The 24,132-nt window shown below is 42.9% G+C and overlaps 1 protein-coding gene across 1 annotated transcript in view; it reads left to right on the forward strand.

Moving 5' to 3' along the window:
• CABLES1 (Cdk5 and Abl enzyme substrate 1) overlaps window positions 1–24,132 on the forward strand; it is a 70,179-nt gene that overhangs the window by 15,683 nt on the left and 30,364 nt on the right. Inside the window, exons 2-3 of the mRNA XM_063167466.1 lie at window positions 16,925–16,996; window positions 19,238–19,330. Of these exons, the coding sequence (XP_063023536.1) occupies window positions 16,925–16,996; window positions 19,238–19,330 (165 nt within the window). The remainder of the gene's footprint in view (window positions 1–16,924; window positions 16,997–19,237; window positions 19,331–24,132) is intronic.

The following is a 24,132-nucleotide window of genomic DNA, read 5'->3' on the forward strand; positions in this document are numbered from 1 at the left end:
AGCTGCCTCTGCACTGGCACCTGGAGCCAGGGTAGATGTGGAACTGGAAAACAAGCCACCACACCCTAATGGTCAGCAGTTTGTAGGAGGAGGTAGGGAAATGCAGGGGGAACAGTGCATCCTTCTGGCTGCTTGACTCTGTTCTTGCATCTTCCACCCACCCACCCACCCAGTGGTATTTGAGGTTATGGCCTGGGTGTGTGGACAGCTTTTGTTCTCTTCTCTCAGAAACTTGTGATACTGAAGTCCATCAGGAGGGACTTCTGATTTTATTTCTTTTTTATTATTACTTTTCTTTTTCAGCAAGGCAATTACCTCCTCTTTCAAAACCACCTTCTTCTGGATGTGACCCAGGGCCACCGTTTCCTGTCACAACAGAACCAGCCAGCTGCTCTGGGGCATGCCAAATCCCCAACAGGTTGTCAGCCTGTAGTGAGATGGGGTGTCATCTCCTGCTGGATGGAGATGTTCAGATCCAGCTTGGAGCTTTTTCAGAGTTACCTGTTTTGTGGTCATACCCGCAGCAGTGCCTGCGAGTAGCTCGCCGCCTGCTCTTGCTGAAACTTGTCCCAGCAGCAGCTGCTGCTTTGTGGGGGCTGTGGGGCTGACAGTCCTGGCTTTGGGGTATGAACCCTGCTGCATGGTGTCTGATTAAAATGCCTGGGTGTGGTTGAACAGTCTTTGACAATAATACATTCACTGACAATAGTGAAAGTACCTTGAAAACTGAGCAGCGGCACTGCAGGGTTGTCCCAGCATGTTTTGTCAGGCTGGGACAAACAGCTGCCCCTTGAACTTGTGAGCCTTATTTATAAGAATTTCTCTCTAGTTGTTGCTGTAATCTGTGAATCGGAATAAAGTCGTATCTCCTCCTGAATATTCATGAACTTAGGCAATTCCATGGCCAGCTTCCCAGTCCATAGCTTGGGAGCTTGGTATTACTGAATTTCCTTTCAGTTTCTGATTTTTTATGTGTGTATGGTCTGTCAAATCATTTGTCCATGGAGTCAGAAGTTAGAGTGAGCATCTTTGAGATGAAGATAAGTATTTTGAAAATTTAAGACTTGATTCTGTGGAAAGTTTAATGGACTTTTTGTTATGCTCTGGAGTAGTTCACTGGGCTTCAAATGGGAATTAAAACTAAATGCTGGGAGTGACAGTTGTTTTTGCAGAGGATTCTGCAGCCCAGCAAAAGATGCTGCTTCAGCTCCCCAGCAAAACTGGCAGGGACAGGGTAGATGATTTAAAAGGGTAAAGGAGGATAAGGCTTTTTTGTCCATCATTTTACAGGACAGAGGAAAAGAAAGTATCTCCTGTTACATTCTATGTATAAAGTGGAGATCAAAGCTTTCAGAAGAGATACCAGGTTGGGAAGGGGAAGCAGCTGTTTCCTTCTTCCTTCCACTTTCCTCTTCACTTCCCTGTCCTCCCCCATAGCTGGGAGGATCTCAGAATGCTGCAGAGGTTTGGGCTCAAGACTTCTGTGGTGAGATGTGGATTGTGAGAGTGGTTGGGGGATATGGCTTCATGTGATTTTTCCTACATTTGCATTAAGTGCAGAGCTGGGGACACCATTCCTGAAGCCTGCCCCAGAGAGGTGGCAGTTGTGGTGTCATCCTTGTGTTGCCGTGGGAAACTGAAATTTCATTGACACAAAGTGTCTCTTGACTGTTCGTCTTTAAGAAGAGGATAGATAATTTGGTGTTCCCTGGTGAAACCTTGCCACCTCCAAGTGTTTGATTACTTTGCAAAATAATTTGAAACTATTTTTTTTCCTTTTCTGTCCTCCACTGGAGGACAGCAGTAGCAGAATACCTCCTGCTCCTCCTCTAGTTACAGCTTGGAACTAGCAGCTGAAACAATTTCTAGGGAATAAAATTGAGGGGTAATAGAGGATAGAGAACAGCATGGCCACACTTCATATGTTATCTGTGATGCCTAACAGAGCTTCTTTAATAGAAGACAATTCTTCTCTGCTGTCCTTGTGTTAGCAGGACACAATCCTACAAGAAAAAAATTGGATAAGTGAATATTAATGAAATCTGTCATTAATTATCACCAGAGCAGACTGAGGAGAATTGGGTTGCATTTTCAGTGGATTTAAACTTAACTTTGCTTATGCAATCCTGTTAAAAATTGTTGAAATATGTCACTGAGAAAGCTCATTATATTTGCTATATAAAGATTACGACTTTTGGGGGAGATTAAAGTTTTAGCAGCAGCCGCCGTCTTTCTTGTGGCCACAACAGCGACCTGTTAAATGTGGAGCAGGGGGAGGAAGCTGTGGGTAAGCCAGATTTTCTGTCTGTCTGGAAGCACAGCATTTAAAGCTGTTAAGCCAAACCAGAGGAAACTCTGTGAACTTTTTTTCAGGAAGCAAAATTCTTCAGAAAGGAGGCATGCTCAAACAGTGGGAAACATTCTTTTGTTTTCCTGAGTATGTATCTTTTGTATCGTAGATATCATAGATGAAAGTGTATATAAAAAGAAAATAAAATCTAATAAAACATTGGCTTTGGGCAAATCAAAATGCTCTGTTCCCCATGAAATAGGAGATTTTTTGATGTGAATTTTGATGATTTTTTGCTGTGAATAGTGTCAAAAATAAAAGCAGAAAGTGGGAGCTGGGTGCACAAGGAGGCAGGGCTGCCTTGGCTCACAGCTTTCGTGTGCTGGGATGTGTCTCAGGGGGCTGCTGTGCAGACACTGCCCTGCAGGGTATTTTATTCACCCCAGGCTGCACTTGCTCCAACAAGTCATCTGCCAGTCTGAGTTAAAGCAGTGTCTGCAGATCGATAGCTCTAATTAGACACAAGGCACCTGGTGTAACAGTGATTAAAAATAAGAAACATTATGACTAGTTATTGTACAACTTGCTAGAAACCACTGTATAATGATGGTACATTTGCCATCAGATTAGGTCATGAAGCAGCTTTACTGCAGCTTGGAAAATTAGGATCAAAAATAGTCCTCTGATTAAAACTTGAGCTTTTGAAAGCTCTTCAGAGAAGATATGCAAATGCAGATGTATGGGAGAAATTAAGCAATCTGGATATGCATGATTCTTGAATTTAAAGAGAGTAATTGATGTAACCACTGTGCTACTCATTTCTCACAGTCACTCTGTCTTAATACAATTAAATGAAACATCAGAATGAGTTGCCTAAAATACAATCCATAATGACTCAATAGATTAACTTAGGAGTTTGTGGTCATGAGCTCTTCTGCATGTACCAATGTCAGCTTGCAATGGCAGTTTTCTTGAGTTAGATTTATGAATTTCTCCCACATTTAAAAAAATCCCATAACTTTATCACATATTTATCAGCAGTCAAATAATTTCTCTTTGAAACATTTGCCTTCTGATATCCTCAGGAGTTGGTCTCCTCCTCCTTTGCCCTTTGCTGCAGCAGTATGATTCTATCAGCCTCGGGGCATCCTCAGGTCCCTTACATCCTGTTCAGGCAATTTTTAAACACTGGGAGAAAAATTATTATTTCAACCAATGGGAAAAATTTGGTTCAAAGACTGGATGTGACCAATATTAGCCACAGGCCTGTTTGGCATCTCTGTCTGTTGATCTTGAAGCAGCCCAGCCTATTCCCTGTGGCTGCTGTAGATGCTGCTCATGGCTGGGTTGAAGGAGGTGCAGTGGAGGAAGGTGTGAGCACAGCCAGCAGCTACAGGAGAACCTCCTGGGATGCAGGAACAGTTAAGCACTTCCTGTGATGTGGGGACTGTTTTGTGCTGACCCCACTGAGCACAGCAGATCTTTTCCTCCCTCACAAAACCCAAGAGAAGCTGATCACTAATTGTTTGTGTGCTTCCCTTACCTGGCTGGCTGCAGGAGACCTGCTGGTGTGATGTAGGGGGTGGTAGATGGCTGAAGCAGCACGGTGCCTTTTAGTCACAGCATCAGCTTATTAGTATAAATGAGGCTGTTTTAAACCAATCTGAAGCTGTAGTTTGCAGGAGGTCTTTGCAGGGGCTGACCTTTACTTTGCTTAATCTTACTCTGATGTCAGGATATTCTGCAGGTCTCCAGGGGTTAAGTTGTCCATGAAGACAGTTTCTCTGCACATCAAGCCTGCAGTTGTGGGCTTGTAAGGTTTGATAAGATTTGTAAGGTTTGATAAGAGTTTGATAAGTCTTGACGGTATTCACTTCCTATAGCCTAATACCCATTTTAGCTGAAATTCAGCGCTGTGTTTGTTGACATGTGTTTAGCTGATGTTTGTTTACACCTGGCCCCAGCCCAGTTTTGTGTTTTAGAAGTGATGCTCTGTTGAAGCAGATGTTGCCTGTTGTCTGTGACATGACTTGATTTATGCTGCTCATGAAGTGCCATGGTCATGGTGACTCCAATTGCTGCCTGCTCCCTGTGCAGCAGCTCCAGAAGCCTGAACCACCTCCTAGTGTGGTCTTGGAGAGGAGCAAGGAATTACAGAACAACATAAAATCAACTGATGCTGCAAGCAAGCAGTGTCCAGTAGGATGTTCCCCAAGTTCAAACACGATGTGCCCCAAAGTCAGAGGTCAGCACAAGTCTCGTGCTTATTCAGAAAATTCCCACAGGCTGGGCTGGAAAGGGCAGTAGTCCTGGCAGTGAGCACACTCCCTCATAGCTGGGGCAGTCACATCCCTTCCCTGTTTATCAGTGCTCCCAGTCTGAAAGGCTGATAGAAAGAGCTTCCTGATCAGCATGATAAATGGAATTTAGCATGATAATTATGTTTACAGAAGGACAGATGTACTAATGACATGTTCCCTAAAGACTTCAAATGAGCTATAAAAGAATCAAATCTCTGCTGAAAATGCTGGCAGCAGTATTATTGATTGTGTAAGTTACAGCTGATAATTGTCTTGTTTCATTTGAATGAGACAGTCAGCTATTAATGGCTTGTGCTCTGTAATACCAAAACAGCAGACTGTGCAAAATTTGTCAGTCTGGATAATATAGTTGTATATTAGCAATGTGTCCTAGTGGACATACTCTGGTGGCTAGGGATGGGAAGAAGTGTTACAGTTAATTTCTAATGCTGTTTCATCTTTTCTATCAAAATACTTGCGTATGGGCCTTCAGGAAGAGAACTGGTTTTTCTTATCTACAAATTGTTTGATGTAAGACAATGCCTGCAGTAAAAAAACAAGCTCTCTTTGTGGTTATCGAGGATTGAAATGGAGAATGACTAATTAGCTGTCTTGTTCCACTTACCTCTTCCACAGTGGTGAAATGAATGAAAGTCTTACCCTTTTTTTTCTGTGAGAGAGATCCCACAGATCTGTTGTGCAGATCTGTTACAGAGCATCCATAAGTGTGCAGTGGCATAGACATATATATACATATAATAGAGACATGACCTGAAAATCTGTTAGTAGTTATCAGGCCTGATTTTTAAAATAGCAATAAAATGAATTTCAAATTGGAAATCGTAGTAAGTATAGTACCAGGTTTACAGTTAAATAAAGGTCTTGTATGTAACTAACCAAATTCAAAACCCCACTGCTGCAAATTGAATTACTTTTTGTGACATCCTATTTCATTTGCATTCCCAAAGCACGTTTCATTTCATCTTGGGTAAGTCGAGCTGCAGATAATATCCCAGAGGAGCACAGTTCTTGTAGTCCTAACCTACATCCATGCTCTGGCTGATTAATCTGTAAATCCTTCAAAATTTCTCTCCCCTGCTATTACATCAAAGCATGCCTGAGTAAAAAACATGTGAGCAGAATCCTGAAATGTGTTCCCATAGCATGAGAAGGACTCTTTGTGTGTTTCATTAGGCAATACTTTGGGAATTTTTTATGGGGAAACAGGCGGTTGGCTTTCTAAAGAGTGTGAGATGTGTTCCTGGGTTAGCAAAAGAGAGCTGATGGTCTGGAAAAACTGCCTGGAGATGCTTTGTAAAAATTGTCCTTGGTTCCTTGTGACCTTTCATCAACTTAATTCATTGCTAATGAGCTGCAAATTCATTGCAATTCATTGCAGAGCTTTAAAATTGCCACTGAGTCAGATGACAAAGTGCCTTGTTTTATGTTATCAAGAAAAGTCCTCTGACTGAGGGAGGACTAGGCCATAATGCAACTCGGAAAAAAAGTCACAGACCCTTTGTCTCTAAAGGCTGCTGGTGGAAGTGCAGAGATTTTGAGAAGAGAAGAGGAGGGGGAGACCAGAAAAAGTGAAAGTCTGACATCCGCATAGGTTCTATCCGTATGCCTGTTCACCCCAGGGAAATGGTAATGTGATTGATTTGTTCCACATAGCTAGGCAGAGACTTTAAAAATCAAATATATCCATTTCTGCATTGGCTTAGTGGTTTTTCTTCCTAAAGCCATTTTAAAAGTGCATGTATATAAAGAAATTAAACACCAACAAGAAAAAACACACACAGAAAAGGGTCTCCGCTAAGGAAGAATTAAATATGTTTTTGCCTCTACAGTCATGGCATTTGCCATCCAAAGGTCTGCCTAAGGTTGTGCTTAGCATGGCTACAGTTACAGCCACAGCACTACTCTTCCAGACCCTGGAAATCACTCAAACTAGGTTAGTTCAGACTAACTCAGTGGACCACACCTCAGCTTTGGAGGAACCAACCACCACATCAGCTCAGGGCCCCTTGGCAGGTGTTTTTCAGGTGTGGTGCTGTGATTTGCTCCTGTGCTTCCCAGATACTTGGAGACAGAGACCTTGGGCAGCCAGTTTTGACTGCTGGGAAGATTTGATGTGTGGAGTGGTGCTTTATGCCCTTCTGAATGCTTTTTTATAAAGCTATTGACAAGGGGATGTCCTTCATCAAATGTGGGATTATGGAAGCCATCCCTGCCTCTCCTGAGCCTCAGAAGAGGAGGAGGGATATGCACTATCAAACTGCCTGTCCTGGGACCTTACAGTAATTTTTAGACTTTTTGCCCCCACTTCCTGAGTGTATAGATGTCTGAAGTAATGCACAGGTTATATAAACTCATCATAGCTTAAATGTTGTGTTGTTTGTTTGTGACAGGGAGAGGTCGGTAACTCAGGTCCTCCAGACTTCCTGTAAGGTCAGGGTGTGACTCCATTCCAATTAATCATCTCTACCAGGAGATGGGTTTGTAACTGCAGTTAATTGTTGTCTATTTTGCTTTAATGGTTGCTTTATCTATTTATTTGCTTATATGCTCTGTAGACTAGATCAAACTGGGGGCTCAGGACACATTTGAAGTGGATCACTGTGAACATTGGGGTTGGTCAGCCAACCTCTATCCTTCCTCTTTGCAGAGTATGGATGCAACAGATCTTTTGAGTGGGCTGGCAAGACACTGAATAAGTCAGGAATCATCACTGAGGTTGTTTGGTATCAATGGTGCTTTAAGGTGGCTGCCTGCTCTTGCATCTGCCAGAGCTGCTGCCTCTGATCCTTCTGGCACAGCATGAGGAAACCAAGACAGGGAAACATAGAAAAAGTGAAATTTGTATCTTGTGCTGCATTCTAATATCAGTCCCCTAAACTGTTGTTGGCCAGCTTTGTCACCATGAGATGCTCTTTTGTCATTCTGATAATATAAAGTATCGGTAGACTCAGTCTAACAGAGTGCTCTGGCAATTTTCCTCACTTCTGATGTGTTAATGAATCTGCATTTAGAATAAAATAGAGTAAAACATTGCAGTTGGAAGGGGGCAGCAAGGATCATCTAGTCCAACTGCCTGACCAAAAGTTAAAGCATGTTGTAAGGGCATTGTCCAAATTTCTTGAAGTTTTTTTTGTGTTTTCTCCCCCCAAAAACTGATTAAAAGCTGGTCTCTCATTGCTGAGTATTTCCTAACCAGCCAACTTGCTGGCACCCACAAAAATTCAGTTCTCCAGTAATTACATAATTTACTAAGTAGGAGATTGCTCCGATTACATTTTATAACCTAGCACTGTGGCAGTATGTGGGGAATATAGGAAAATAAAAGGCCATAAATTTGGAAACCATTCAAGTCTGCACATGCAGCTGTTTGTGGGGTGGCAGAGCAGCATGTGTTCCCTGAGTGAGTGGGGATGGTGCCCTGCAAAGATTGTTTTCAGCAGAGAGCTGGGGGGTGCTTTCTGGCCTCTGGCCTCAGCCCATTGCCATGTGTGCTCTTGGGGGCGTATTGATCCCGGGAAAGGCAGTCCCCAGCCTGCAGATGTAGGCTCCATTTGCCAAGTCAATGAATTGTTCATTAGGGGGCCTGCTGGGTACTCTCTGTTGTGAAAACAGGTGGGGAGGCTTCTTGGCCAGCTTCTCTAAATATTGGAGAGGACTGAACCTACCGTACCTTCAAAGAGAGCAATGATACAGCTCACAACCAAATGTTGCCAGTGTTATGAGAATTCCTGCATACTTCCTTACTGAAAGTAGGGGGAAGTGAGGGTTCCCTGTGGAGATCCAATCTCTTAAATGTCACCTTTTAAACCATGATTAGTCTTTGTGCACCTGTGATAGGCTGAACCACGGTGTTCAGTCTGTGTGTGGTCATTCACCTTGCAGAACTAAATGTTCACAGAGGAGTAAACTGGTTCTTGGAAACATTTACATTTTTATTGGAGTTCTGTACCAGGAGAGTGTAACTTCAGACTGGGAATGAGCCAATTGTGTAAGCCATGCTGAGCAAAGGACCTCAGAAGAGAGAGAAGAAATGATCACTCTGGCAGTTTGTGGTTTTCTCAAATACTTGGTTTGAAAGTTGATGCTTCATTTCTCTGGGATGTGGTGTTTAAGGGGAAACACTGCTTTTGAACAGAACAAAGTATTTATTGTTTTGCAGTGCACAGAGTTTTGTCAGGGACAAATGATACATGAAGAATCTGTTAGATTCATGTTAATCCAACGAAGGCTCTTAGGGTGTGGGTTTTGCTGCCACAAAAGGACATAAAGATGGACAGTTTGTATGTTCTTTACACTGCTATTGTATCTGCTTTGGCAAGCATTCTTGTTTTCATAAGGTCGGGTGATTAATCTTGTTGTTTGCTTCTTCCCTAGTTTTGAGTGTCTGTAATTAAGCTGATGCCCATTGATGTCTTACTGTGATAATGTGTGTTAGGTTATGAGGTAATGGTTGTTCTGAAAAATACAGCTATGGCAGTGTTGGGGCACACTCGGAATAAATCACTGCCTTCTGAAAGCTATCACACTGCTGCAGAGTCAGTAAAGTGAAGACAGTGAATCTGTAAATCACTGGATAAAGGTAACAGGATGTAGATTTTTGTCGCTTCAGCATCTGTGGGAGCTGTGTGTAAATGAATCTCACTAAATTGTGGCTGTAGCTCCTCATTATGGCTTGGGCAGAGCCAACAGTATGAGGATTGGCTGCAGAGGCAGCTGCCTGCAGAGGGAAGATAGCATCACTGAATCATGTAATCATTTAGACTGACCTTTAAGTTCATTGTGTCCAACCATTAGCAAGCACTGCCAAATCCACGACTAAACCATGATGGTAGGTTTCAAGCAAGATACATCTTTGAAGGACTGGGAATCCTACAGGGGGAGGTGAATATTAAGTGTTCCCCAGAGTTAGCAATATGTGGTGATTGCTCTTCTGTTCTTCCTAGAATAAACGCTGGGAGTTGTTTTCCCTTCACTAGAGATTTGTTGAAATCATGTCTTCTAGAAAGACTGACAGTGTGTCAAGTTGAACTGTGCATGATGCTAAAAAAGCCCAAAAAGTCCAAAAATCCTATTCTCCCATACCTTCTGGTTTTCTGCACAGTTGAACATACCCATTCACACTTTACAAATGCTTTGTCAGTGAAGTGCTTGCTACTCAGCACTTGTAGTGAAAGTTCCTTATCTTTTTGGAGTGCTGGTAATCTTGATTTTGTATTTGATTTAACTAGACACAGATGATCCCTCTGGGGCATTGGGACAGGGCTGTGTTAGAATTTTGTGTGCTATTTGAAGGATCATGTGTGTAAAACTGCGTAATAATATGTGAACATAGCATTGTGTTGCATTGTGAAAGGTCGGTGAGATATTTTGGTATTGTCATGTTTATTTTCTTCATTGTTTCTTAACCTCTTTCCTCATTCTTACTTAATAAATTTTTACTTACATTCTACCTCTGGGATGGCAGTGTAAGTGTTTTTCATGTTGAGATATTATGTGCAGACAGGTCAGGAGGCAGCAGTTCAAGTACTGCTGTATTTCAGAGTTTCTGCCTTGGATATTGTGGGAGGATGAGGCCTGGAGAAGGAGTTGGATGACAATATAGGTGAAATACTAAAATATAGGTGAGTGCAGGGGGTACCCTTGGTTTAGGAGGAGGGTGTAGCATGGAGCCATGTTCATGCCATACTCTCCTGTATTCTCTTTGTTTCTATCCATCTTCCTGCTTATGCCCAAAAGGTTGATGGAGACATTTGGCATGGCATTATTCTCCTAGTTATCACTAGATTTGAAGGTCTGTCTCCTTGCAGTGCATATCCCAGGAAAGCAGGTTGTTGAGAGTCCTGCTAGCTCAGGATCTCTGCTTCCAGGACAGCCCACTGCAGAAAGCTGTGGTCTTAGCATGTGTTGGCATCCTGCCTGCACACAGGTGACAGCTACATGGAGGGCTCTCAGTATGTTCTCTGTGTGTTTGGGTTGGGCTGCTGAATTAACAAAATAACCCATTTTCAGCATGTGCCAGATGCTTTTAACTCCCATTGTGTGCAGCCTTGACAATACACTGCACAGTGTGGAAGTCCTAAATGGAGTTTGATGTTCTTTGCAGATAATGGCTCTGCTGTGTAATTATGATAGCACACAATTAAAAACGGCTTTATATCGCTTTGGGTAGCTCCTGGAAATTCTATTTCCCTTAATAATTTTCAATAGTCTCAGGGTTTGTTTTTCCTGTGTTTGTCTTCCTGTAATATTGGCAAAAGATAGGAAGAAAATGAGCTGGGACATAAGAATCCCAGTAAAAATTTCAGAGGGAGGGTGAGAGGTGACTCATTAGCGGGTCTTTCATCTGGGTTCATGCTGGGGCATGGAGTCAGGGGTCAGGAAGTGAATGGGGATTCGTTCACAGCTGATGTCTTGTATAATATTTCAGAAGAGCGAATTAATTGTTGCAGCTTAGCCCAGGAGTTTGGGCAGAGGCGTTTGGCTGGCTGGCTGAGGAGGACTTGGAGAGAAGTGGCATTTGAGTTTCCCTGGAGTGACAAAGGGGCTGGAGCTGCAGGGGACAGGGCATGGCCTGTGTCTGGCAGCTCTGCTTATACCTTATCCCCTGGCCACAGAGGGGCAAGAGAGCCAGCAGCTGCACTTCTGTTCATACCCAACGCCAAAGGAGTTAGAGAAGAGAATGGCAAATGATGACTTACTCACAACTCAGAGAAGCCTGCAAGATATGTTTGTAGCCATAGTGCTGTAATATATAGCATACATATATTTGCATATATTATTTACTTTTAGTGTTTGGTTTTTTTGTTTTGTTTTTTTGGTATGGTTTTTTTTTTGTTTTGTTTTGTTGGGTTTTTTTCCCATTCTACTACATGGAAGCCTGATCTTAGATCTCACTGAATGTTCTCCTTGTTCTCCTTTTACTGTTCGAACCATTTTGGTACTGGAAGAAACAATAAGAAGCGCAAATGAAAAAAAAACAGCACTAGTGTTGCTGTTCCCACAGAGCATCAAGGTGATGTTCTGCCTGGACTGACCTATGGAAACTGCAGGTCCAGAGTATGTTTTGGTAGCTCCTGGGGGAGCGCTTGCTAAGGACAGGTTGGCTTTTGAGCAAGACCTCTCTGAGTCTGGAGCTGGCACCTTTCAGAAGTGAGATGGATGCAGAGGGAGACCCTTCACTTGCACCTCTAGGCAAGCCCTGGGTATCCTTACGGGTATCCTGATCTCATTCCCAATCACTGTGAGTTTATGGTTACTTTCTTTCCACTCCCCTTCTGCGCCTATCCAGGGTAGTGTTTCTGTGTGTAGGACACATCTTTTGTGATGAAGGCACTGTGGAAATAAAGAATCTGACATTTTCAAAGTGTCGAGCAGTCCTGTGCTTGTCTGATGCTTCCAAGCCACATTTGTATCAACACAGCTGTGATCAGAAGGGAATAGCCCAGAGGTTTCTGCCCCATGATTTTGCCTGGCCACCTGAAGGGAGGAGGTAGCCCAGTGGATGTGGGGACTGCCAACAGTCCTCAGCTCTGGAAATGTCTCTGTCCTCCCAAGCTCTCCCGTCAGTGTTAATGCAGCCAGCAGGCATTCAGATGGCTGGCACTTGTGTGTCCCATGTCACTGCGTCTCTGAAGGGATGCAGGTGTTCCAGACAAAGTGAAGAAGCTTATCCTGAAGGGTGTTTTTTGTTCTGGGAGCCAGCAGCACCCACACTGCTGGCTTCAGCTGTTACAGGTTTGTGATTTTAACAGAAGCAGGGGGGAAATTAGACTCCCAACTTTCGCAGAAATTAGTTGTATTTGAAATATAGCTTTTTCTTCCTGGTTTTGTAGCTGTGCTAGAAGGTCATTACACATGGATTTATTTTTCCTTATCTCTAGGATTATCATTTGCTTCCTTCCTTCCTTCCTGGATGAATTTATCCAGTGTTCTCATTGCAGCTCCTTCTTTTTTTTATCACCTCCTGTCTATGTGGCTTAAGATTTTGTGTGTTTAACATAACTGAACTGAGTATTTTGCAGCAGCTGAGAGCAAAGATAATATTCCACGGATTGATGAGGTTATGGTGAATATATTTGCAGTCTACTTGCTTTGGCTATTTGCTGTTTTGGCTACAGACCTGCCTTATTTCATTTTTCCTTATATTTAGTTTGGTTTTTTTTTTCCCTTGTATTTTATTTAATTTTTGCAACTGAGCCACACATGAATCTGACTTTGGAGAGGGGAAATGAAGACAACATTTTAGCTTTAAAGAAACCTCCACAGAGATTCAGACAGCTGGTCAAAAATAAATCCAGTATGCAAGCAGAGTCATGAGTATCTTAGAAAATAGCCATTTAAAATACTATAGCATCAAATGTTTCTCTCAAATGTTTTTTTCTTCGGTCTGCACTTGGAATTTGATTGCAGGGTACTGGTTATTTCTGGGCACATGCACAGGGAACCATCAGCAAGGAAACAGACGAAAAATGTTTTAGGTAGGTGTTGAAGGGAAAGTGATATTATTTGGTTTTTAAACAAAACAAGTCTGTAAGTTGCATGAAACTGTGACCATTGTCCTGCAAGGGCTGATGATTAGAATGAGGGGACCATCATCTTTCCAGCACTGAACTGCCTTTTTCTGTAGGGAGCAAGATGAGTTTGCTATACCTTGAATGTAGTAATAAACTAGGAGGAAGTTTTTAAGGCTTTCTGTGGACTAGGAGAAATTAACATTTTTGTTGAAGCATCTTTAATTTGGTTATTAAAGTCAAATGTATTTTTTGTGTTAGTTTGACATTTAGTCTACAAAAGTTTTAAAGCATTTTGTATTGAAGTTGCATCTGCTTAGAGACTTACCCCAAAGCCTGAATCCTGTGTGAGTCACACAGTGCTGTTTTGTTTTGTTCTGCATATATTCTTCCTCCACAGTAGAACGATTTTTCCCATAATTATTATTGAAATAGGGCATTTTTAAACACAAAATAGGTATCAACACAGCTTTACATCAGAATGATGGTGATGTGTGGTATGAAACAGTTTGGGTTATTTCAGTGCAAGTGTCTACATATACCAGCTGCTATACCATGCTAATCAATTTTTGAAAAATAACCCTTTTAGGAGTTCTATAGACAAATCCTGGCTGCTTGCCTGAAGAGAGAAAGATGATTAATTTAAATACTAAACACCAGTTGAGGTGATTAATTCTTAATGAAGTTAGTGGAAAACTGATTTTTCTTGTATTCCCTGGAAGATCCTTTCAAAAGCTTTCCTTTTCCAGAGATGTTTTTTGTCCCATGTGTGTGGCACAGGATGTGACTTTGTTCACAGCAGGTAGGTTCATTAGTTGGCATTTCTAGTATAATATCCAGCTGTGGAAAGCTTATAAAATACTGGTATTTAGGTCATCTTAATTAGCCTTGAAATAAAGATTTAAGATAAAGTGGAATAATTGTACATCCTTCATTGCAGCTCAGCTTCTTCAGTGAAAAGAGGATGTGATTCCTGTACAATATGAACTGATTTCAACAGAGTTGCTCCAAATCCACCTCTCTGGTGCTCCTTTGACAGTGCTGGGAGTTGAAGTGATTAAAACTAATAATTCTGGGGAGAGCTGAAAGATGTGGCAGTTTTCAGCTGGGTTAGGGGCTGGGCTGGATATCCTTGCTCTCACTGCTACCTGTGTCAGTACCTTTTATTTTATGTGTGTTTTCTTCCTTTCTTCCTGGATGGCTTTATCCAGTTATGCTTGTCTCATGCCCTGATTGAGAGGGACCACAGGTATAAGCGCTCCTTTCCCAAGTTGGGGTGAACAAAGAGTTTCCCCCACTCCTTTGTGCCAATTCACTTGCCATGTAAGGTACCCAAAACGCTGCAAAATCAGTACTGGTGAAAATTGGTGTGAGGTCCTTCACGCTGAGAGAGGTGGCAGGGATTCCCACCCAGCCTATGCTGCACTCGAAGTTAGCAAGCAAAAACCAGGAGGCAGCATCCCTGGTGCTGGGTTTAAGAAGCTGAGAGCAGTGAGGGAAGGCAGAGGAGCCCAGCAGGCAGCTGGGTGACCAGCTGGTGAAATGCATTTGTGTGTGCTCCTGCCATTCACTGCCACCCACTGCATGTGCCTTAATGACAGATGCAGATGTAGGATCTTCAAACCCATGTCTGACAAACTGTCAGCAATGAAGCTGAGGATGGTGTATAGCTTTGGGCAAGGAGACTCTTGGAAAAAGGCTTCAGTGGCAGCTGGAATACGCACCTGATGCTGTATTAGCACCTGGCATCTAAAGGAGATACAGCATGACTAATTTGATAAATGTAGTATGAAGAAGGTGGTAAGGTTGTACCATTGTTTATCTCCCTTTGACTAACAACATGCCAAGAATGCTTTTGGTGTTGTAACACCACAAGATGGGAGCATGCCATTATTTGTATTATTAAGCTAATGATGTGTAAAGAGGTATTAAAAAGCCAACAGCTATCATCTGCCACGTCATCTACTACTTGAAACTTCCAACTTTTGCTTATGGATCAGTGAAACTGAAAAAGTAGGAGGAGCTCCTCCTGATCTGAATTTCTCCCAATAAAAGCATTCCTGTATCCTCGGTGATTATGGATGGAGCTGTGGGAGCACCCATGGGTGCAGGAGACAGGTGTTTGGTCTCTTCTCCTTTGTCTATGCCAACACATCCTGAAATGCAGACTCTTTTTTTTTAGCATTTTGAAGGTGTATCCTATCTTGCACCAGGTCTTCTAAAATCCTAGTTTAGACAAAGCCTGAGGGGATTTAGGTTTGCATATTTTTCCTAAGAGGATTATGCTTCACACTTAGTTGATCTATAAATTGTTTGAGGGGTTTTCTGTGATTTTCTAAGGACAGAAGCTGCATGCTCATTCAAATTGTCCTGAAATGTGTTGTCTCTGGGTTAGGGATGGAAATTTGGTGTTTGAATTAATAACAAATGGAATCACTGAACCTCAGGGTTATTTTGAACTGAAAAACATTTTGGTAATCAGATTTGCAGCACGGCTGCAGGAGCAGTTGTAGCAGCACAACTGGAGGGGTAAGGGAATTGCAGGAAGGATTAGCAACTGCTTACACTGGCAACAGAAAAAACAATTTATTGTGAAAATGCAGCCCAGAAATAAATTAATGAGCACATAGGAGTGCATAATGGCATATAGGAGTGCTCATGACATTCTTTAAACTCTTTGCTTGCCGATGAAGGGAGTAAGGCAGCTCAGTGGGAATTGGGCAAGAAGCAGTAATAGTCTTTGCAGACTTTTGTCATTCATACCCATGAAGTCACTGGAAGGTGCTGTGTGCCTGAGCCATGGCCCTGGGGATGGAAGGGTGCTGGCACAGCTCCTGCCAGCCGGGTGCAGGGGCACAGTGCCACGGCTCTGCTGGCTGCTGCAGCTGCTTTGACACCCATCGACGACAGAGTAGCTTCCATGATTGCCAGCTTAATTTCTCTTTGTGTGCCTGAGGGTGGGCTGTGTCTTACACATTCATTTATGGTATTTACTGTAGTTTCGTGGAGGGTTGGGTGCAGTTCTTGTTTTGTGCTGCTGTCGGGGTGTTTGGAGGTTGTGCAACAGCAATGGCTGCTGAAACAAAGACTGTACTGGGGCATCTTCCCCGCTTGCTAGAACAGCCAGAAAACCTGTAATGCTAAGATTTCCATAATTATTTCTTTGAAGGTGGAGGAAGGATGTGACTCAGACCTAGGAAAATGGTTTAAAACAGAGCTTAGCTCACCTGTGCTGCTCATGGGGATGGTCAGAGCTTTTGTTTAAACTGCTGCTTTATAACCAGTGTCGCTGGCACTATCATCTTTCATCTCACTTCAGACACTCCTCACAGGAGTGATGAGATGGACATCATGGAGAAACAAGTGGCACTTGCTTGGTAGAAAGTGCAAGGGGCAAAGAGAAGTGCCCCTGTGGCAGTGTGAAGGACAGGCAGTCTCTGTGGATCTACGTCTGCATTATTTTGTCAGAGCTCTATACTTGTAACATTGCCAGCTGTACTGCAGCATATGTGGGACTGTGTTAGATGGGTGTTAAACCCTTGAAGGAAGGGGAGCACAAACTGAGGAGGAGCTGTTGCAAAGCTGAAGCTTCTGCTGTGCTGTAGCAGATTGTATGGAGTAAGTTTGCTTCTGGGTGGAATCAAGCAGATTAAGATAAGCAGAACAGAACAAAATTTATTAATATCCAAAGGCATGGCTTGGCTAGTGAAGGGCAGTTTGTGATCTTTACTCAGTAACAGCTCTGAGGACTTCCTTGTACCCTCTAATCAGCAGTGATGTTTTGTGTTCTGCTTTCTCTGCAGACGTCGGCTGATCTCCCAGCGATCTTCTCTGGAGACTCTGGAGGACATCGAGGAAAACGCCCCACTGCGGAGGTCATTTTATTTACTCTCTCTCTGGCTTCTTGTCTCTAAAGCACATGCATGGCAGGCTTGCTCTCCCTCCTCATGTTGAAAACTAGCTGGGTCTTCACATTAAGATATCCTTCATAGTGAGTAAAAGTGTTGAAACTTCACATGCCCTGCGAGGTGGTGGCTGATATGAATTGCACATTCCCTGGCTTTAGGTCATTAAACAAAAAGGCAGTATTTAGATGAAATGTCAGGAATTAAAATGCCAGATTTGACTAATAGAAAAGTTTTGTTTTTACCAATATGAATGACTAGCCCCTAGTCAGTAGTAACCTAACATCTGTTGTACATTTTAAAAGTATGTTCAGATGGTTAAATACCAGTTTAAATACAAGTAAGTTTTTGAAGGCTAGTATTTTTAATGAAGTTTTAGTCTAGTCTCTCAGCACATGCAAGCTTATTTTTTGGTTACCAGCATTGCTGTCTGTGTGTTGGCTGGTAGGTTTGTGACTGCTACCCCACTAATAAAACTGCTCCCATCCTTGTTATATTGGCCGCTTCAGTGTGGTTTGATCTGTGCTTCTGGGAGACCACAGCTTCCTCCTCTGGGGACCACAGCAATTAGTCTCTAGGCAATCCTCTGGGGTGATGGAAAATGGAACAACTGCTTAACAGGTCAGAAAGTGGCTGGTCAGTAATCTGACCAGTGCATGGAATGCTTCCAGGTCAGCTGTTCCGCAAGACAGCAGCCCAAGTTTGACTGCCTCTTTATCTTAGGACCTGTAATTCAGCTGGTTTATATTGGTGTTTAGCCTGCAGCCTTGTTTATCCGCATGCAGATTGGCTGTCTCTCCTTACCTCAAAGCAAAGAATAGCAGAGGCTGTACCAATTGGCTTATTACCAAAGCTTGATTATTTTTACAAAGCTCACTGTTGCATGCTTACCAGCATGTTATGAAGTGTTCCCATAAGTGATTCAAGCATGTATAATTGGTAAAAGATATAAACAAAGTATGGTTTGCCAGGCAGTATTTTTGCTTGCTAATTTGCAGAATTGGTGGTAGAATGTCTCTCTTGGTGCCATTTTCTTGTGAAGAATCTAACAAGGCTAATTGCAATCAGAAGGTGAGGCAATCTCAAAGCCTTTACTAGCAGGAGGAAGGCAGAAATTGATGGGGTGCCCCTCTTGGGGTGTGCCCGTGCAGCGCGATGGTACAAGTGGAAGGGACTGGCACAGTGTCTGTGGTTTCAGTCCAAGATAATGACCTCATGGAGCTGCTGAACTGTGCCTGTGCAGGGAGAGGATGGAAAAGAGAGGTTAGGGAAGCTCACCATGCACCAGCAGAGGATGCTGGTCCTGTGGGTGCCACGGAGGATGCAGCAGCCACGGTGCAGCCCTGGCTGTGCTGGGAGCACAGGACTCATCTCCAGTGCCTGCGAGGGAGCTCTGCCTCGCCCTGCACCAAAACAGGCCTGAGATGAGACAGAGAACGCTTTCACATGCGCTGTGCTTTCAGCTGATTAGAAGGAGCAAGGGTGGAAGGCAGGGGGAGGATATTGCTGTTTGTCTCATCTCTCCTCCCTCTGGCAATTTCTATCTGTAACTGCAATTTATAAAGCCCATTCAGATGTAAAATAGATTTAAGGCTTAATGTTTTGAAGAACGATTACTTTTTTTCCTGGGGTAGTTTATTTTGTTTTCAGTTGTTTGTGTACTATCAGGAATGTGAAAAGTAATATTTAGAGTTAAAATCAAATAGGAATTATCTTTTTGCAAATAGGAGATTTTTAATCTTTCTAAAATTAAAACAAGAAAGAACTTCCCTCAATGGCTCCTTTAGCAATAGCTGAGGAGCATGCAAAAAGCGTGGGTGTTGGTGTGAGCGGGGAAAATTGCATATTTACTAGGTTTTGGTTTGGTTTAATTTTTTTTTTTTCTTCTGAAAGCTTGGGCTTAGCTGTCATGGCAGATTACAGGAAGTTTTACTTTGCTGAGATTATTTTATGATTTTTTTTTTTGCGTGAAGGGAGGGGGATGGTGCCTTTTCTCATTATTACTTTAAATATTTTTTTTTGTTTGAGCTGTCACGTTTCCAGACTTATTGTCTTTATTGTTCTTGCTGATCCCTAACACAGGGTGACTTGAATCATTTGTCTCGTCTTTCCTTCCTGCTTTTGTGTAGGCTTCTTGGCGGTACAGCAGGGAACTGAAAACTTTTTTTTCTTCTTCTCCCTCCCCTGCCTTGCAACTGATTTATTTTTCAGATGTCGGACACTCTCAGGATCACCCAGACCAAAGAACTTTAAGAAGGTTCATTTTATCAAGAACATGCGGCAGCACGATACCAGAAACGGCAGGTACTGTGCATGCAGGGGCTGCTTCTGCAGAGGCAACCCCTGGGGTGTGAGGGAAGGGGCAGGATCAGCATCCCCCTGCAGCAGCACAGCCATTGCCACTCACCACCCAATGGTCCTTGCCAGGAAGTCCCTGAGGGTGCAGGCTGCAGTGCGTGCTCCATCCCCCAGGGAAGTACGTGCCAATGGAGGTGCTAGCCCACAGATTTTAGGACCTGTGTCTCCAAAATGCAAATAACCTGCAAAAAAGGAAAATCTGTGATGATGTCGGAGCAAATGAGGCATAATCTGGTTGTGTTTCTTCAAGGATGCTGTCAGGTTCTAAGTATGAGAGGGGCATACAGCTGAACCTGTCTGGACCAAGTTTAGCAATGGTTCAAGGATACTGCCAACATCTCTTAGTGGACACAGCTTGCTGGTAAATGCACAGCCCAGGATGGTTGTGGCAAGATGAGGCATGTGGGATCCTAGTTTCCATGGCAGATGTAGGCAGAGATGTAGGCTTCCAGGGGATGTGAGAGAGGTGTGCCTGTATATGCAGCACACCCTGAGCTGGGATGTGCCCAGCTTACAGCCACAGGCGCTGGTGGGACCTGTGCAGCAGCCATTGGCCGAGACCTGGCTTACTGCAAAGGCCTATTCCCTTAGCTGAAGGTGCATCCATCAGCAAAAAGGGTTCTCTGCTGTGGTGTCATCCAGCTCAGAAGTGAAACTGGCTCCTCCCTGCTTATAAAGAACATAGCTGTCCTCTCTGATTTTTCCAATGACAATTTCTCCCTGTGCTTCATGATTGTTTTTACTCTTGTTCTTCCAAATTTGAGTAGTTTTGAACTAGACCACCTGAATAGGTTGCATGTAGACTAAACTACCCCAGTGAGAGTTGACCCTTGCACGTGCCTGTTCTCGTAAAACTGAGAACCATGGCTGAGAACCATGTATGCTCTGTTGGACTGATTTGTGCCTGTAGCCTTTGATTTCCATCAGACATGGAACAATGTCAGTAGAAATTCTAACATTGCATTGAGTCACAGGTTTTATGAATTGAGTTCTGATAGGTGTTAATTGGCTCAAGAAAAATTTTCTTCACGGTTATTCTCACACATATGATTGAATGCAGTGAAAGGTAGTAATCAATATGAATGTTGTGCAAGGTGGCCCGGAGGGATTTTAGAAACGGCTTTTAGACCCAGCTTTAGTATCAAACAGACGCATGCAGAACTATTGAACTGTTGACTATTGTCTGACTAACTGCTGATTATTGTCTTTATAAGAAACACATGTGGAATCAAACACTGCAAAGCAACCCTTTAATTTTAGTCCATTTTGAGCATAAGTAGATATATGCTCTGGGAATTTCTTACAGCAAAATATACTTACGAGGTATTATGCAAATTCCACAGAGAAAAATTTCTGAGATGTGTACATAAAATCTAGGCATGAACTTGATAGAAATAATACCTGCAAAAGAATGAATAAACATTTGATTTGTAAACTTCTTTCTCAATGTTTTGCAAAGAAGTATTTGTAGCATATATGCAACATTTTACCTTAATTCAAAGATCAGTCATTATGTCTGACAATGTAACTGAATATTTTTCTTGCTAAGAAAGCTGTGAGAAAGCTTCTGTTATTCAACTGGCTTCTTATCTTTATCAGCAGACACAGCTTTCCAGAATATTTCCACAATCATAACAAAGATCTCTTTATCTAGAATACAAATACAGTAAGAATGAGAGACACACTTTTGGCAATAGTTTTCATCCTACAGTCGTAGAGCCGCAGTGATGCTAGCTAAAAATGAAATGCAGAGTTAACACTTTGTGTCACCCCTATGTCTAGCAGTAAGTAATTTGAGTGCAGACTGCTTTTCCCAGGGGTCTGGATGTAGTCACTGGAGTTAATAGGCATTCTGGATTAAAAGGACCTCTGGAAATACAGGTGGATCTCCTTTGTGTATTCATCCTAAACTCAGCAGTGTTTTTGAGTACGTTAAAACCTTTGAAGCTGGTCTCCTCCCCAGCTGCCTCTGACACAGAGGAGCACAGGTGTTGTAATGGATAGAAAACCCTCCTGGGACTCCTTTGCTTGCTTGAGACCTTCTCCCAGGTGGCTCATGCATGGTTGTGCAGGATGCAGGTGCTGAGCTGGGCTGGAGTCAGGCTCTGAGCCCCCTCCAAAACCCCTGATCCTTCAGTCACAGCATGTCAGTCTTTCACTTAAGATGAGGAACCCAGCTTTGAAAAAATCTACACTGAATAGTTTTGGGTGGTGAATTTGATGACTGGGCTTTAAAATAGCCAGTGCTTTCAGAACTTGTTTCACTGGCTTGTGACTGTGTCAGAGCAAAGAAAACTGCAGTGTGAGTGATAGCTCAGAGCTCCTCTCGCCCGTAGCTGCCTTTGTTTGCATCTCTCAGCCTGTCAGGTGATGTGTCCTTGTCCTGTGGCACTGAGAGCTCTTCCCCTCTCAGCCTCAGGGGTGACATGTGTTGAGCAGCGATGCTCTGGGTCCAGCCTTTGGCAGTCCTGCAGCAAGGCAGGACTTGCTGTGGTTAAAATAAGAGTTCAGCTATTTAACACAGAGAGAAAGCTCATACAGAAAAATACACAGACTGGAGCTTAATCAGTGAGTCCTTGTAAAGCTTCCTGTTGATAGTTCTGATCACTGGTTAAACTGGTTTCTGTGGATTTCTAGGTCGTGGCTTAATAAAGGAGTTGGAAAATGAGGGTTCCTAGACTATGCTAGCAAAGCAGTCTTGTAAAACAGCACAAAATAAATTTTCCCATTTAAAGACAAAGACAAGTCAACCCTGACATACAAACTAGCAGAGGTAGGCACCAGCATATGGTTTTATCCACTTTACTCAGCAGGTTTATTGGTGATGTCCTCCGTAAACAATGAAGCAGAGGATTAGCAAAAATGAGCCGCTGAAGTGGCAACCTGAGCCAGCTGAACAAACAGTTACTGGTGAGAATGGGACAAGGACTTCAGAGTTAACATATATGGCAGGTATAAAAAGCAGTAAAACAATGTTCCTCTCCCACCCCCATGCCATTGCTTTCTCAGATTTTTTTGTTAGCAAACACATCTGAGTGAAGGCCAAACACCATCATGAAATATCTCTTTTGCTGCTCTCTTAATTGCACATACATGCAGGCTAAGAGGTTGATGATTGGCAGCACCCTCATGGTTCATAATAACTCTCAGCCACCTTCTAATTGCCCTTGAACTTCTGACACTGCAAAATGAAGGCTGCCACCCTGGCAGCATCCGTGTTTTTTGTGTTCACCTTTGTGTGCAGGGCAACAGAGCCCTGGCAGTCAAAAATCATCAATCAGTAACAAGAAAAGAGTCTGCAATATTCCACATGTGGATGGTATATATGATGTATATTGTATTGCCTGATGGCAGCCTTTTGGTGGAACACAATCAAACCTAGACAGATGCTGGGAGAAGCAGACATTATTCTTCAAGTCTATCAAATTACTGATTCTGTTGAGAGCTTTGTGCTCATTAAGGTTTTTTGCAGTATACACTTCATAGAGAAATTGGAAGATTAGTTTTTATAGCCTTTTGCACATTGTCAGAATTCTCTTGCAAAATAATGGTTGCTCTGAACTACAATAATTAGTACAACTTTTCAGTGAAATGTGAGAATTAAAGAATTAAAATCTTTTTGTGAAGTGGTTTTAAACATGTCTAGGTGGCACAATTGGAATCAAGGCATGTAAACACTCTAACACAGCTTCTGAGATAACTCCTTCAGAGGTGTGCAGGATTATAGTTGCCCTTTGTTGAAGAGTTGAAATCCAGGAAAATACTTTTCTCCCATAAGCAATAATTTTATTTTCTTGAGCAGCAATGGACTTCCACCATGACTTCTCCAAAGCATACTTTGTGGCAAGTTTCTGGACTTTCTGCCCCAGCAAACCATTGCAGGCCTTCAGAAATTTTTCTGCTTCCATGAATGTCATCAGACCTATACATAAAATGCTGTTTTATCCTTCCATGATGAGTATCTGGCCACTTCCTTTCCAGTCCAGCTTCTAAAGCTGTTTTGCATCACTGTCCCTTGGCAGCTTTGCAGATGAGGTTTTGTGGCATCCTAGCAGTGGAGGCTGTGGGCTCCTCTCGTGCTCTGCCTGGGAGATCTTTGTGTAAGGAGGATCTGCTGATTTATGGAAAGAGAGGCAATACTTGGGTCCCAAGGGAAAGAAATCTGAAAAAAAATACAGGCTGGGCTGGTGCTTTTTATTTCCTTTCTTGTCTGATTCTTTCTGATACACACAGTTCTGTGGTAACTTCCTACTGTTGTCTTTGCTTGTGGACATGGAAGCACCAGTTTGTTTTTCTTTTAAGTATTAAGAGTTGAGTGGTATTTTTAGGGAGGTGTAGGGCGTTGGTGGAGGATCTGTATTTCCAGAAGCAGCCAGAGGGAGGGGGATAATGTGCTTAGTGGGTACTGTGGTTTTCTGAATTCAAAGATGCTTTCTGATGTCAGCCTCGAAACCTGTGCCAAGTTTCATACATCAGCAAACAAGGCTTCCAGTGAACAAGCAAGCTGTTGTGAGTAGCAACCATTCAGCAGTAAGCAGTGGCAAGCACAAAATTAATCATATGCCAGGGTTTTTTTGCTTGTGGATTGCTGTTCTCAAATGGGAAAAATCATTCCTCCCTGCTCTGTAACTCAGTGCCGCACCATGAGACCATCTTGAAGGATCTGGCACTGGATGTGGCACTTGCTGCCATGATCTAGTTGAACAGTTAGAACATCGGCTGGACTAGATGATCTTATAGGTCTCTTC

The sequence above is a fragment of the Melospiza melodia genome, chromosome 1 (assembly GCF_035770615.1).
Source record: "Melospiza melodia melodia isolate bMelMel2 chromosome 1, bMelMel2.pri, whole genome shotgun sequence".
Taxonomy (NCBI): Eukaryota; Metazoa; Chordata; class Aves; order Passeriformes; family Passerellidae; genus Melospiza; species Melospiza melodia.